At 39.4% G+C, this 16,890-nt stretch overlaps 2 protein-coding genes across 2 annotated transcripts in view; both read left to right on the top strand.

Moving 5' to 3' along the window:
• Positions 1-2,845, top strand: part of LOC134667810 (serine palmitoyltransferase 3-like) — a 29,002-nt gene extending 26,157 nt beyond the window's left edge. Inside the window, exons 9-10 of the mRNA XM_063525214.1 lie at positions 508-682; positions 2,659-2,845. Coding sequence (XP_063381284.1) covers positions 508-682; positions 2,659-2,845 — 362 coding nt within the window. The remainder of the gene's footprint in view (positions 1-507; positions 683-2,658) is intronic.
• Positions 2,846-7,421: 4,576 nt separating this feature from the next.
• LOC134667809 (ceramide synthase 5-like) lies at positions 7,422-12,319 on the top strand. Its single transcript, XM_063525213.1, has 7 exons — positions 7,422-7,600; positions 7,882-7,985; positions 8,330-8,592; positions 10,033-10,254; positions 10,989-11,104; positions 11,645-11,789; positions 12,251-12,319. The coding sequence occupies exons 1-7, from the start codon at positions 7,422-7,424 to the stop codon at positions 12,317-12,319; spliced, it is 1,098 nt and encodes a 365-aa protein (XP_063381283.1).
• The last annotated feature ends 4,571 nt before the right edge of the window (positions 12,320-16,890 follow it).

Raw genomic sequence — 16,890 nt, 5'->3', positions numbered from 1 at the left:
CATTCAAGTAGTAAAAATCTGCTATTTTCTTTTTTATTAGGTTCATAAATCTGGACGCATAAAATCTATAATTTCAGAATTTGGCTCGGTACACTGCTCAAATCTACTATCGGCGCAATTCGGGAAATGGTTTAGAGATTCACTAGATATGAAATAGTTTTTAGAAATGTGTATAGCCGTTGGTTTTCCATGTACCTATGTAATAAAAAATAAAAATAAAAAGTAAAGATATGTGACGTCCCACGGGTAAAAGTACCAGTTGAAACCGGCCAAGATGGTATGAAGAAAGGTACCTTATGGCGGTTGGCGCTTACGCTATTATTAACGCCACTCCAATATTATTGCGGCGCTATGCGACGTAAGCGCCAGCCGCCATAAGGTACTTTTTGCCGTGGAACGTCACATATCTTTACTATTTCATATCTAATGAATTTCTAAACCATTTCCCGAATCGCGCCGTAAAATCCGCCGGTTGAAATCTAGTGAACTTTTCACATGTCTCGCCAGGTTCCACGGCGCTAGTAAACCGAGTGCGTGCGCACGGGCATGCGCACGCGTACGCGCAGAGCATGCCGCCGCCCGTTGTCGCGCAAGTGCTCAGCGCGCTGCACGACCTGCGCGCGCCGTCCGGCCAAGCGCGAGCGGCCGCGCTGAGGGACAACACGCGCTACTTTCGCGAACGGTCAGTCTGTCCTCCTTAGAGAGCGAGAAAAGAAAAATGTACAGATTTTCAATCAAACGAAAGGCCGTCCTAGGTACCGCTGGAAAGTGCTATAAGATAAGTATATTTAGTGCAGTCGACTGGACAGAAACGGCGTTACACAGTGAAGTCTTTGGTGGCAAAGGCCAGATCCACTTGTCGTGTGTAAAAAATATAATTTAAAGTAGCGTGACATTGTAGTGTATAAAAAATAATAATGTTTTAAATGTTTAAATAATTAATGGAAATAGTGCCTCGGATAAGATCCGCGGTAAAACATTGGACTTTTGGAGTACAAGGGTCCTCTTGTTATTCTAACCTGGTTAATGGGAACTTGGTAGGATATTGAAAAGATAAAACCAAATATCTGACATGCAATTTAATATACCCCCCTAAATAATTACAAGGCACTCCGCTTCGGGGCGGGCGCTACCCAAAATACAATTTGTTTCTATAAGCCGTTGGCGGCTGTGGGGTGACACTATGGCAATTCTTAACCTACGATCGCGAGACGGGCGAAACGCGGAGTTTTGGCCAAAACCTAAAACGAAAGTCTAGTGCACTCACGGATACCGGGTGTAGCTTTCATCCTGGAACTTAGCGTAGCAGACAGATCGACGTAGATCAGCGGCGGGCGTTCATCGAGCCCCAGCTGTGACACGCTAAGGCGAGAACAACCCGCGGCGCTCGGACTTTCACGGGAAGGACCCGCACGAAGACACCTTGGAGTCGTCGGACGGCAGCATAGCCATCCGACACACGGCCTGCAAGTCAAGGCCGCGTCCTACGGCGTAGAAGCAGCGCCAGCATGACGCTCAGCAAAATCGGGGACGCGCAACAGCGCGCCAGGGAACACGATCACCAACCGTGCTCATGTCCATCGGCGACACGGGACGCACTAAGTAAATCACGCGCACAATTCACGCACAGCGATATACGCAATTTACAAATCGGTCTCCCACCAGCCGGACCAGGCGGCGGAAGGAGACGAGTCGACTCCTCTCAACCTTTAATTAGGAGCCATCCACATGCTTACGTATTCCCATTCCAAGTGTCAGTGACAGTCTGAAAATCTTCCCCTACCGTTCACGTTGCGTTTCGATTCACATCAACACATTAAACGTCAAACCAACTTAAATCTTTTCTAAATCAAATGATTCTCGAAAAATGTCAATGCTCATTAATACTTGTAATATTTTAAGTGGTTAATAAAAATTTCTAATAATTACATTTTTATCGTACGTTTCTACTTTGTTTCCTTTGGAATATATCCTTGCTTATGCCTGAACAAAACGCCTATATTCTTAGCTGTCACCGGGCTGTCACACTTACGACTACCCAACGAAAGTCTTTTTTATGTTTTTATATAATTTCATAAATGATTCTAAAATACAAATTAAATTAGGATGTGACCTACTTGAGCAGTTAGGGTGGATCACGAGGATCATTTTGATATGCGTGAAGCCAGGTTTGGTTCGACAACCTCTGCACAATCTGGGTGAAAAGTTCCGTTCGAGTGGCATGCTCTTTGGACTTGTTTCTTCGAAACCAGTTAGCCAGGAGGCAAGATATGTTAATCAACCTACAGCTGAGAAGGTACATTACAGTTTTACATAAGTGTCATACTCTGGTGTATGTTATTCTGTCGAAAATGCGACACTAATGTTGTACCGGTTACGTTGTATGAGAAAGTATATGTTTGGTGTAGGAAATTATGTAGCATCGCTACACACTTTGGGTTGTGCCACAGCCGTAAGTAAGTATGATCAAGCATTTTTTAAGGAAAAGGTTACCTCAAATGTGGTCCCATAATACGTCAAAGGTAGTATTTAAGTTCCTATGTTTGTTTGGAAGAAAATAAATCAAAAATGTTGCACGAGATATTGATGTGTGGTTGGCTATTTACCAAACTGTTGTACCTAATTATTTTTTATGCAACCGAATTAATATTGTTGCAGGCTCCGTGCGATGGGCGTGGTGATATACGGGCACCCGCAGTCTCCAGTAGTACCTATGATGGTCTACTCGCTGTCCAAGATGGTGGCGTGCGTGAAGCAGCTCACGGCGGCCGAAGTGGCGTCCGTTGGCGTCTGCTTCCCCGCCACGCCACTGTACCAAGCGAGGATGAGGTCAGTGTTGTCTTAATTAACCAAGATAGTGGCGTGCGTGAAGCAGCTCACGGCGGCCGAAGTGGCGTCCGTTGGCGTCTGCTTCCCCGCCACGCCACTGTACCAAGCGAGGATGAGGTCAGTGTTGTCTTAATGAACCAAGATGGTGGCGTGCGAGAAGCAGCTCACGGCGGCCGAAGTGGCGTCCGTTGGTGTCTGCTTCCTCGCCACGCCACTGTACCAAGCGAGGATGAGGTCAGTGTTGTCTTAATGAACCAAGATGGTGGCCTGAGTGAAGCAGCTTACGGCGGCCGACGTGGCGTCCGTCGGTGTCTGCTTCCCCGCCACGCCACTGTACCAAGCGAGGATGAGGTCACTGTTGTCTTAATGAACCAAGATGGTGGCGTGCGTGAAGCAGCTCACGGCGGCCGAAGTGGCGTCCGTTGGCGTCTGCTTCCCCGCCACGCCACTGTACCAAGCGAGGATGAGGTCAGTGTTGTCTTAATTAACCAAGATAGTGGCGTGCGTGAAGCAGCTCACGGCGGCCGAAGTGGCGTCCGTTGGCGTCTGCTTCCCCGCCACGCCACTCTACCAAGCGAGGATGAGGTCAGTGTTGTCTTAATTAACCAAGATGGTGGCGTGCGCGAAGCAGCTCACAGCCGGGTGAAGTGGCGTCCGTTGGCGTCTGCTTCCCCGCCACGCCACTGTACCAAGCGAGGATGAGGTCAGTGTTGTCTTAGCGCCACTTGCACTATTCAACTAACCCGGGGTCAACTGGTTAAACCTGGAGTTACCATGGTTACCAGTACTTTATGACACTGGGTTAATGGTTTAATCGGTTGACCCCGGGTTAGTGGGATGGTGCAAGTGGCCCTTAATTAACCAAGATGTCGGCGTAATACGTGCAGCTTACTGCTTCTCCTCCACACCAGGCCTGTTATAGGCACGAATGGGAAAAGGATAAATCAGTAACAATAGTAAACTTCCATCGATCAACAACAAAGTGGTCCTACGGAAACTGTAACCATCGACTCCCTATGGCTCTTTTCACTCGTCTGTCCTTAATAAGATACGTTTTTCGCAGAGCTTGTCCATCCGTTACCGCTGACCGTTACCTTTTTTTTGTTCGAAGTATTGCTATTTAATTTGGGTGTATTTTGATCGCAGGTTCTGCATATCTGCAGCGCACACTCGCGAGCAACTCGACAAAGCGCTAGCGGCCATAGAAGATGTAGCAGATGAGCTGGGCCTGCGATACTCACGTCTGAAACCTGCCAGCACATCAACTAGTGTGTACAAGGTTCTAGCCATCTGTTTTGAAAAAACTCGGAAAGTCATGGACCTTTTTTAAAACGTTACTTTTGTCCCAAGATACCATGTTAGGTACGACCAAAAGTAGTTGATTTAATTAATCTAAACAAATATCGGACCTAGATTTAAAGAGCATAACGACAATGTATGTGAGACTATTGTTTGCTACAATTTTGCTATAGGTACATATGCTCTGTATTACTAGCATACCCAGTATTAGGACTTTAATGTTACTTATTATAATATAAAATATAATTACCTTGTGTAAAATAAATTGTCCTTGTTTATTTTGATAGTGACACGGCCCACCTTACAGTACAGTATAATAGTATAATATTGTCTACATAGTTGTAACAATTAAAAATATATATAAGTATTATAGACCATCCAATCCATAAGTTTGTTAGTTAATCAGAAAAACTTACATCCTATATTAGTACTTACATAAAAACACTTATAACTATTTACTACATTAACATCAATGCATTCAGAGAGGAACACGGGGCAAGATGGATTATTTAGCCTATCACCATCTCTCCCCAGTATGCTGCAGTGCCCATCCGAACCTTTTATTCACCTTGCCCTGTTAGTTTGTTAGTGTGGGTCAAATCTCTGTCCCAATATTACAGCGTTCTATGTTACATTTTCAAGATAGGTAGTTGATATTCGACTTAATATCACTATGATATTAATGTTCAAATTAAGTTTGATAAAAGTGAAACATCCTGTAATATTGCGCCAGCGAAATCTTAGAAGCTAATTTTGACCTAAGTAAGTCAAATTTAGCTTCCAAGATGTCCATAGCTTGGTTTGACTCCAGAATTATGTCGAAGTGAATATTTACCCAAACCTTGCACCTTGATTCGGAAAATGAATTAGATTTCTACTAGACTTCAACATGTTACGATATGGATAATTTAAAGAAATTTGTAAGATAGATATGTCAAATTTGACGTTGCCGTGATTCTGGAGGTCCTCTTGAGCGATTTCGACAAGTTATGACTTAGATATCCAAGTCACATCTAGTCGATATCGAATGTAGATCTAGTTGATCTCTAAATCATCTCTAGATCTTGAAATTATCTCGAAATCCGAATAGGCCTGTTGGACTGGAAAACACAAATATCGTAGGTATTTTTCTACCTGAAACGAATGGTCCCTTGGTTCAACCCGGTATCACGTTTTAAGAGACCCACAGGGATTTACTCCGCGTCTATTCCATCCTTATTTTAACACCCGGAAACCCGGAAGTATAACAATATTTACGTTTTACGTAAGTCCTTACCCAAAAATCAACTTAATTTTTACCCGACTACGGCAACGCAAAAGGAGGGTTATGATTTTGACCGGTATGTTTACATCAGTACAGCTACGTGTAATATAAAAGCAGTTGATGGGAAATTTAAAATTAAAGGAAACCATAACTTTAGATCAATCATATTGGATATTGGTTTATTATTCTTCTGCGTTACTTAATACTAATTCAAAATTGACTGTAAACTGTTCTTACAGATGTATAGTGTATTTTCCATTTTCCATTTCACGGAAACGACGAACGTGTCTTGCTATTTCAGTCAGCCTTAGTACAAAAAGTACAGGTTGACTGAAGTAGCATGACTAGAAATATACGACCATTTCCGAAAAAATACAATGGAAAAGAAATTATGCACTGCATCTGCAAAAAATAAATATTGGAAGTAAAAAAACATGAAAACTGGCTAACTTCCTATTCTTATAAAACTGAAAAACCCGTTGAAAATTAATAATTGCCTATTATTTTAAATCGAAGCTAATGTATATTGTACACTTATCTCATTAAAAAAATGAAATTTTTCTATAAGACGACGTTACGACAAAATAATCTAGTTCCTACCAACACTGTTTTAAACGAGTCTTTGATCATTCCTAAAACATTTTTACCCATTAATACGTTCTAACTGTGCCCAATCAGAGGTCAAGGTACTTACCTACTTAAATGGCGACTTGCTCGCTACGTCTGAATAATCTTCCTTTATTAATGAAAACAGTCTAGTTGGCGGCTAAAAGCTTTAGGCCTTACAAGCTTAACGCATTTTATAAAACGCGTCTTATACCACCAAACCATTGAACTTTCAACCTTAATACATAGACAATAGGGTGCTAGTTTTCAGAACCAACGGCATAAGACGTGGTGCAATATCAGCGGAGTTTATTAAAGCGATTTTTTTCTTGGTTATTTAATTACGTAATGAAGAATAACAGTGTGAAAATATTGTCGGGTCTCTTAAGGGAGCACTCCACTGTTTTTCTTAATTAGGAGTGACCTGCGGAAATATTTCCATTATAGGGATAAGTTCGCCTTTGCACATTGTATACTTTCAGTTTAATTTTATCTTAACCTGTCTTATGTACAATAAAGTGTTTACGTACATACATATTTATAGTAAACCACTTAAAAATCTTAAGAATAAGTTGTGGAAGTACACTTAGGTACTTCCACAACTTATTCTTGGATTTGTGCTTAGTGCTGACATTTTGTAAATCGGATGACAATGGAATATTATGATGACATGGGACTGAACTAATGAAAGAGACAGGATGTGGCCAATTGGCCATTCTACAACTGCCTACTTTATAATTTATTGAAGTGATACCATAGTTACCAGCGGGCGCAGCACGGTTCCATTTTTATCGCCTATCACTATACGCGTCCCTTTCGCACTTACGTACTTGTTAGAACGTGACAGGCATGGTGACAAGCGATAAAAACGCGACCGTGCTACGCCGCCAGTAGTAGGTACCTTACCATTGGGAGGTTTTCAATATGACGTGACTACGCGCCGATAAATTGTTTTGTTTCAAATTTGCTTTTGCAAAAATTCCGCTTCTCTAATAGAATTTACACTTCGCGTCCTTGACTGTGTTGTTTGCCGCCAGCAAATAGGATGCATTTGTAATAAATAAATATATAAAAACATAACGAACACTCAGGTACGTCATGGCCCTTGTGCTTATTCGTTGTTCTATTTTTATGATGGCGCTGAGATATTTTTTTGCATTCAATAATTTATCCATTCAATACTCTTTTTGCGATTATTAGTCTCTGTAGCTATGTCCGTTAATAACTCTCCTGCCGATACTTACTGAAGGTGACCGGAGCTGGACCTAAATTGGTCAGGGACCCAGGTAGTCAGTGTTTATCCGTGATTAACCTTGTTTACAATTTTTTACCCAGTCTATGACGTACATTGACTCCATCACTTGCCCTGCGTACCTATAATCTTCACCAAATTAAAAAGGTTTTATTTATTTTAAAATCCAAGATGCTTCGCTCGGTTTTGGACGTGTTTTGGGACGAGGATGTGTGGTTGCCGCCGAACACTTCATGGACAGATGTGGCCCCAGGGCCGAACAAGAAAGTTACATACACTGACCATTGGGATGTATTGCTAACAATTCCAATGGCATTCATGCTTATGGCGCTGCGTTTCGTGTTACATAAGTGAGTACCTTTTTTCACTTACCCAGCGGCCTAAAAAAGGCCTCGCGTTCCATTCTAATTTGATACTATATTTCGACAAATCAAAAATGCAAGTTTTGGTGTCTGAGCGGCTGGATGGTTGGAATTTTTATAATCTAATTTAGCGTCCCACTGTTGGGTATAGGCTTCCCCATGCTTCCTCCGCTCGACCTTACCAAACCAATCTGGAAATAATGCATCCAAGTTCCGTCCTTTTCAAATGTTTATTTTACAGTTATATACTTGTGTCTATCTTGTTTCAGTTATGTATTTGTACCATTTGGCAAGTCAATAGGCATTAAATACACTAGAAATAAGAAGGCATTCCCAAACTACAAGCTGGAAGCCGCTTACACGGCCGATCCCGATTCGAAAAAGGTAATAAATTAGCTGCAAACGGCTGCTGAGCTGCGTTTGGCCGAATTTTGGTCAAGTTAATGAATTGAAGCTATTAAGCATTATTTATTACATTAACAAAGAACTCTTTACTTATCCACTTTTTTGTGTATTTAAGTATTTGTTCCTTTATTATCTAGAACCACCAATCGTACGCTATCATTAACACCGCTCCAATATTATTGTTGCGCTATGCAGCGTAAGCGCCAGCCGCCATAAGGTACCGTTTGCCGTGGAACGACACATATATCTATCTATTATAGGTATGTATGTATTGTCGTAATTTTCCACGACACAAGCCTGGTTAAACCAAACCCATAACCCATAATATTTATTTATTGTGTGTACTATTTCAGATATCCGCATTATCAAAACAGCTGGACATGTCCGAGCGGCAGATCCAGCGCTGGTGGCGCCACCGCCGTCTCCAGGACAAGCCGTCAGTGCTGGTCAAGTTCTGTGAGAGCGCCTGGCGGAGTACCTACCTTCTGTATAGTCTCATGTTCGGATTGTACGTCTTGTGGGATAAGGAGTGGCTGTGGGATATTGACTACTGTTTCATCGGGTATCCACATCAGGTTAGATTTTTTTGATTATACTGAACCATCCTGTACTTTTTTAATATAACTTGTGGCGTTATTCATAATAATCATTTGACTAATCTAATCTAATCATAATTTCTATCCTATATTTATGACATTTCTGTTTGTTAGAGTAAGAGGGGGTTAAATAGTATGTGGGTGGGTATGTTTAGTAGCATAGGTATATATGTACTTATTTATCTAAATATATAAATTTGAGCCTAATATAAACCATTAAAGGTGATTTTAATATTTGAGACTTACAAATGTTGCAGGATTCCACAAAGAAACACATTAAAAAAAACTCAAAACATACCTAGTGTCAACGAGGATGTTTTTTTAGGGTAATATACGTGGGCGTAGCGTAGGTTTACGCTCATTAAAATACTTGCCAAATAGTAATCCTAGATGACTCAGACTTGAGATGTCATTGCCCTGTCCTAATCTAATTGTTTTATTATGTGAATTTAAATATACCTTACTCCAAATGACCTTAAAATAGTATCCAAATGACCTCGTTCACCTTCTATTCCGGAAAATTTTGAGTTTATCGACTTATGTGACGCAAATGTTCTAAAAATAGTTGTTTGTTTTGCTAGTATCAAGACTTGTAAGTCAAGGCTGACATGTTGAATTTTAGATTTTATTTTATTACCTAGTAAACTTGTAATGTAATGTTTAATTAAGTAGTATCATAATACCTACACAACTGCGGTGTCCGCTTAATTTTTTTGCGAATAGTAAGTAGGCATTCCTACCTATTCACCTATACCTATTCACAATCAATAGACTGCCGTATTGGAACTTCAAGATATTCACAAGAGACGGCACGTACTAGATCCATTCTAGATACGTTATAGATTAGATATCAACTAGCTCTCTTTTGCAGCGCAATTCGGGCAACCATTGTCATGTCACTTTTACGTTAGATAGAGTAAGTTATCTATTACATGTTAATTGGATCTCTAAGTCATATCCTGTGGAAATCGTTGAAGAGTATCTCCAGAATCGCGCAAATGTCAAATTTGACAGGTTAGATCTTCATATCGTTATCGTATCTTGGTGATGTCTAAAAGACATCTAATAGATGTCTATTTCAAAATCCGAATCGGGCCCAGAGTTGCGTAAATAAAAATAAATAAGTAGGAGAATTATTAAACGCCCGTGACACCCCGCCCGATTTATAATAATATAATTTAATAAAAGATTTATGAATGTTAATACCAGTTACGGCAAAGTTTAGGGCGAGTTTAGGGTACGTACACAGTTTTGCGAGCCTTCATTTTCAATAAACTGCAACATGGGTTTTGTAACAAGATAAGCACGTTTCAGTGACATATGCTAAGAATCCTGATTAACTTTAACCCTAAACGCGGACGTTTGAATTATTAATTCATTCCAGCATTATTGTTATCACCTAATAATATTCGCTTCCAGGGCATATCCAACGACCTGTGGTGGTACTACATGACTGCATTCGCGTTCAACTGGTCCCAAGCGTTCACACTACAGTTCGACGTCCGACGGAAGGATCACCGCCAGATGACCGTGCACCACGTGACGTCACTCTTACTGCTGTACTTGAGCTGGGTGTGTAACGCACACAGGACGGGATCCTTAGTGTTACTTATTGGTGATTGCTCGGAATTGTTACTCGAGGTATGAAGGCTTTCTTCTTATCAATAAAAAATACAGAGCCTCATCAAAGGTTCTAACTGGTCTTGAACAAACTTTATTAAATAATACACTTTGACGATCGACCCAATGATCACCGAAAGATGATGTTACATCACGCAACATCACTGTTACTGCTTTTCTTGAGCTGGTGGGTAACGCACATCGTACTAGTTGGTGATAACTCAAAAATTATATTCGAGATAGTTACTTGGTAATAAGCGAGCTTTGCAAAAACTTCTTTTAAAAGAATTGTAGCTTTATTTTTAAACATTTATAAAGGAATAAGTATAAAGATTTTTGCAATTTTAAAATATTAAGAATACATTTTACCATCACACAATTTAATAGGTATTAAGTAAGGAAATTGATATATGGAGTCAAATTCACACCCACAACTGGAACATTTGCTGCAAAGAATTGCTACGTCAGTCACCTGTAAGCGCACCAGCGACACTCAGCGGTATAAAGTAGTCGCTGTGGCCGAGAACGGCTAGCAGATGATGATGGACACATTATTCTAAGCAGTACTCTAATAAGTAATTATTTCTATATGACATCCGTCAGTGCAGTGGTGATAGCGGGTGAATTTAAACTGTTGTGAGACATTGAATAATTTTACGGTTTAGACTCACTTGTTTTTAGTCACTCTACTACTACTACTTCTACTTGTCTACTTGTTGTTGTGTAATTATTCAATGGTGGCCATCTTTTTGCAGGCGACAAAGACGGTGAGGTATGCCAACTACGAGAGAACGAGTATCTGCATGTTTGTCGTCTTTGGCTTGCTCTGGGTCGCGACTAGGCTTACGTTCTATCCCTACATTTTATGGAGGTAAGCAATTTTGATTTCTTTAGGCCCACTTGCACCATTCCACTAACCCGGGTTTAACCGGTTAAACCTGGAGTTGCCATGGTTACCAGTACAATTTGACACTAGGTTAACGGTTTACCCGCTTAACCCCGGGTTAGTGGGATGGTGCAAGTGGGCCTTAGAGTATTTACCAATTAATGATACAAAAAAATCTGATGCTCAAGGTTAGGATTCTGGTGAAACACATCTTGGTGACGTTATATTTATGGTTTCCGAATCTTACTTAAAGTTATACACTAAACAGAAACATTTCGACTGCGAGAAAAATCAAATGCAGCTATTACCTCGCTGAAGCTGACATCATAAAGAATTTGTTACGGGATATTTACCTACTAGGTTTTACACTGTGATGAGCTTGCGATTTCTTATGATTCATAGATATGAATCACGTGATCGTGATTCCCATGACTAAAGTTAGTTTGAATAAAATGTGACGATATTATTAGAATCAAATACATGCATAAAAGTAACTAGCAAAATAATAACATTAATGTTTTCCAGCATACCAAACCGCGCAGCGTTATACGTACGCAGGTTCCCCATGGTGTACGTTTTCCTATTCCTGCTCTGCGTACTTATGGCTTTGAACGTGTATTGGACGTGGTTAATCCTACAAGTCGCATACAAGGCAGCCGTGCATGGAGAGGTGAGTTATGGTTTTTATATTTCTTTCTCAAGCATTTATCTCTATTGTACAGTCTCCTGCAATAATTATGTTAATCAACGAAGGCCGCAAAAATATCTGACACGATGTTATTTATGGAGCTACATATAAGAGCGTGTCACATATTTTTGCGGCCTTCGAAGAGTAACATATTATTGCAGTTTACTCTGTACCTCTTTTAGTTAAAGAAAATACTGAGGGATCAGATTTAATTTTTTTTTTTATTATTATGAATGGGCTTACTCATGGCCACAGACTAGCCGAGGCGTAGACGTGGCCTACGATGGAGCGAGATCGCCCAAGTTCTGGCCAATTGAATATTTTTAAATGTAATTTTTGATGTAATATATTCTTATTGATAGACAAGACGTACCTAATTTTGCACTTATTATGAAATTAGAGATTTTCATATTAATTTACATTCTGAATGGTATTTTTTGCAGACAAAGAAAGACATCCGCAGTTCAAGTTCTGAAATCAGCGACAACTCCGACCAAGGCACAACCAACTGAACTACCTAGTAGTACCTAGTTATATTAAGAATAGGTCTACATTTCATTTCAGGATAGGCCGCTCTTCATACAAAAAAATAAAGGTATTAACTACAGATGTAGAGCATAGTGTAAATGTTTTACTGTGTATTTTCGCGGAAACGTTCGTATTTGTTATGTGGGCGGATCGAGTGGAGGCAGATCTCCGGGAGTTTGGGCGTCAGTGAAAACTGGCGTGAATTCGCGCAGGACCGAGTAAAATGCCGTGCTCTCGTGTTTGAGGCCAAGGCAAATTTTAGGTTATCGCACCAAAATAGTAAGTAAGTAGTACATACCTACGGCCGTTCAAACATGTGTTCTATTTTCGATGAGTAAGACCGACATTCCATTGTCATCTTCGAAATTTCAGCCTGGTAAAGGGTCGAGAATAGGTATGGTCCGCGTACATTTCATTACAAATTAAAAATGCAATACTACAATTAACTGAGTCGAATAAAAAAATACTGTATAACAATACGCGGTGTTAAAGTATAAAGAATATTTTAAAAAGTGTAATGAAATGAAAGCTCTCTCCAACTTTTTTCCCGTTAGGTGTAATATTACCGTACCATGAGTTTATCAACTCGAAGTCGAATGCGATCGCAGTCATCTCGCTCGCACTGATGTATGTACAGAGCGGGAATGCAATCGAATTCATGCACTCACTAACGTAAATTTGAAATGCCAACTCGTGGTACGGCTAATATTTGTTTTTACATTAGCCTTAAAAGGCAACTCTTACGCAGCAAAATTTAAAGGGCCATACGAACTGTAAATATATGATAATTTATCGTCACTGGTTGCGAATTTCCTACTTTTCGCATTTGTATCGTAATCTATTTATTGGACAAATGTATGGACCATAAGTTGTCTTTAATAAAGAAATTTTAATTTAATTTAATTTAATTTATTCTACACTTTTTTAAACTTTCTATCGGTCCTGCCGGTCTAGCCAAGGTTACAATCGCTATCGCTTCGACAACGAAAAGCATTATGTCTCTCTATCACTCTTCCTTATTGGTGTGACAGTGACAGTTGCGTTTCGATCGCTACGAAGCGTAAGCGATTGGCGTCTTGGCTACGCGGCCTGGTTACACTGTTACTACTTACTTGTAGCCCTCGTAGGCATGTGATAGTAGCCCCCCACGCGGCCCACTGCGCGCTTGCATAATTTGTATGGACATAAATAGCGAATGTTATTGTTTAGGCTGTTTAACGCGGCTATTTATGGCACTAGTGCGAAAACAAGGCAATAACCCGCGACAAATATCCACACGCGGGAACAGAAGAGGAAGTGTTTAGGTTGGCGTGAAACTTGCTGCTTTATGTCAAATTTACTAGCAAAAAATATTGCAAACAGTGGGTAGGGGGACCGAGGTGACTTGTGACAGAGGAGAGTTGTGACATTGTCGATTTTTTGGAATCTATTAACTAAAAACTAGGCCGCAATAGCGCGCGTTTCTTGGTTTAAGTTGCGAGCTAACAAACGCACACTGTTGCGAGCTCACTAACAGTTATTAGATTCCAAAAAATCGACAATGTCACAACTCTCCTCTGTCACAACTCATCTCGGTCTCCCCTACCTATACAGAAAAATAATATTGTAATAAGCATTCTACGTTATTTGCTTACCATTTTATGATATAGGAAGTAAACAAGTATATAGAATAATCTCCTGATGGGGGTTTTCGGGGCCGAAAAATCGATCTAGCTAGGTCTTATCTCTGAGAAAACGCGCATTTTTAAGTTTTTATATGTTTTCCGAGTAAAGCTCGGTCTCCCAGATATTTAGTATTATTTGTCAAAATTTTATAATGAACTTCTGCAAAGAACTCATCTGTGAGCCCAAACTGCATTTCATACGAGCGTTAGTAATGCTCGCTATTCACGGTACACCTTTTGTGCCCACTGGATGAATACGAGTCATATCCGTGCCTACCCGGATTAATCACTCGTTTGATTATCGTTTTCCAATTCGATTTTATGTTTGCGTGGATTTCGTTTTCGCGACAATTGGGAAACATTTTTTACGGTTGCGGCAAAATATGCATTGAACTTTTTTGTTAAATATTGTTATAGCCCGTATAATTGCTATATTTCGCCTTGCATTAAATAAAGATCAACCGTATTTTAATGTTAGTACAGTGATAAAATGCTCTTATTAATAATGTTTCTGACATCGAAAGTCCGCTGGGTCAAAGTCAAATACTTGAGTGAAAAACCCATGATTTTTTTACATATTTGTTTGATTATAGTCGCACCAATAAGAATCTGCAGTGGATTTGATAGCCACGCAGTGTAAGTGTTATTTATACGTCATAATTTCATAGAAGTTTGACGCTTAAAATTACACTTGCACTGCGTGGGCTATCAAAATCGCTGCAGACTTTTTACGGTCTAACTTTATGACAATTTTCCTTACTTATAGACTTACGTTTAAGCAAAAGTCACTGGAAAGTTCTGAACAGACAAAATTTTTATCAAACTTTTCAAATTGATCTTAATTTAATTAAAAAAAAAATATATTATGTGATATTTCGCAGTGCATCTCACTCTTAAGTATAGTTAAGTAGATGTGGTCTACTTATTGATACAAATGAAATGTAATTATGCGCCATAGTTTATATAAAATTGCAAAACCGAAATAAACGCAAATAATCCCAGGGTATGCAAAAACTCTCGTAGATAATTGAGTTTACAAAGAGCTCGGGGTTAATGTATGGAATCTGTACGCAAACGAAGTATTTTTAATTAAACTATGCAAATAAAACAATTTTGTAAAGTATCGGTTCTATTTGCGGTTTCTGAAAATCATCAATTAAGATTTAATTCTGTCGCATCCAATCAGTGTCATGAATTTGCAGATTCGTAAGCCTCTGAAAAGTTCTTTAATCAAAAGAAAAATAGGTCAGTACTTAATACTAATGATTATAATTATATTTTCTTTTGATTAAATTCAGAAAAGTTGAGGTTATAAGTTTGAAGCCGAAATAAGTTTACGGTGGATATTTTAAACGGAATTCCGTTTTTATACTCGGTGAAAGAAAAATATCGCGACTATATGGGTATTATCTTAAGACTATCTTAAACTTTTTCTACGTTTATAGCAGTTTATACACATTTTTCCATAGAAATACTCGTCGATTTTATGCCTAAGCTCTTGCTAGTCGTTTCTGAATTGTGGCTTCTAAATTACAATTATTTATCATCTAATTTAAGTTTAATTCAAACTGTTTTGAAATCGTAACTATTAATGTAACAAAAGTCTCTCTATTTTAGTCCCAACCTTCGTAGTTTTAAAATGCTGAACATGCCTAAAACAAACCCCGAACACTATTACGACGGTAAACATTTTTGAATCCAACCTTACATTATTGAAGGGAAAAGATAGCGAGCACCGCTAAAGGCATTCATTACTAATTCATCGACTTTAAATAGAATCGAAAACGTGCCAAGTTGGCCGTAACCGCTCGATGCGAGACGCGAAACGTCATGCAATATTAATATTGGAGCGTATTCTGGACTTAAAAAAATATGAGGTTAGGTGGGGTAAGAGAAACACCCAACATGCCCCAGCATAAGGAACACTTAGACTTGTAGGGAATCCTCATAGGTACTGGTAATGTCTCTCTTTTCTCAACCAAAATAAAGTCAGAATAGTATATAAGGATATATTTCCAGTAAAATACAATGGCAAAGGTGCCATATTTCTGATTTCTGATTTGTATTTTCATGGAAATGCACGAACGTGTTCTTCTACTTTAGTCAGTCTCAGTACAACAAGTACAGATAATAGGAATTTATTACATTAAAACAATCATAAGTACATAGGCAAAGGGTTAGGTGATACATACATACATACACATACATACAACAAGTACTGACTGAAGTAGCATGACAAATACAAACGCTTCCAAGAATATACGATGGCAAGGTATTGTTATTGTACGATGGGAGGGATAGAGAACTCTATATATTGCTCTTACCCCACATGACCTGCCTCGATTGACCTAGCATATTTTTCTACATAAAGAAAGTAGTGGAAGATTAACGAAAATAAACTGCGTGGGAGTTTCCGAATACGGCGGCAACTTCGCATATGAAGGTTCAGGTCCGCACTGGCCATAAATTTAAAAGGCCATGCATTATACAACGGTATATCTTGTAGCCAAATTCCGGAGCGACATTACGATCTCTGCCGCGAAACATGAGGGTAAAAGGTTACCTACCGCTGGTTTCTTGGTGACAGAGACAATAAGATAATTGAGAGTGGAATGTAAGAGTAAGGTGTATTTTATTCGTTGCGTAAAGTTGGGTACAATTAGCCCTAGAGGACAACTTTGGCCGTTTGCATTAATTTGGTGCAGGTTTGATAATCGCATTATGGCACATTCTTAATAAGACAGTAGTTCCAGCTAACTGTCCACGTTTTCCTATTTTTTATTAAACCTTTTAAATGCGATTTTAAGCAGCATTTTACAACAATGATGGAAGTAACATTGCATGTCGATTAACAGTCTTTACCATGAACTCGTCTCTGGACCTGGCAAGGT

This window comes from Cydia fagiglandana, chromosome 9 (assembly GCF_963556715.1).
Source record: "Cydia fagiglandana chromosome 9, ilCydFagi1.1, whole genome shotgun sequence".
NCBI classification, from domain to species: Eukaryota; Metazoa; Arthropoda; class Insecta; order Lepidoptera; family Tortricidae; genus Cydia; species Cydia fagiglandana.
Note: the sequence above shows the minus strand (reverse complement) of the source record. Positions and strands in the feature narration are given on the sequence as shown.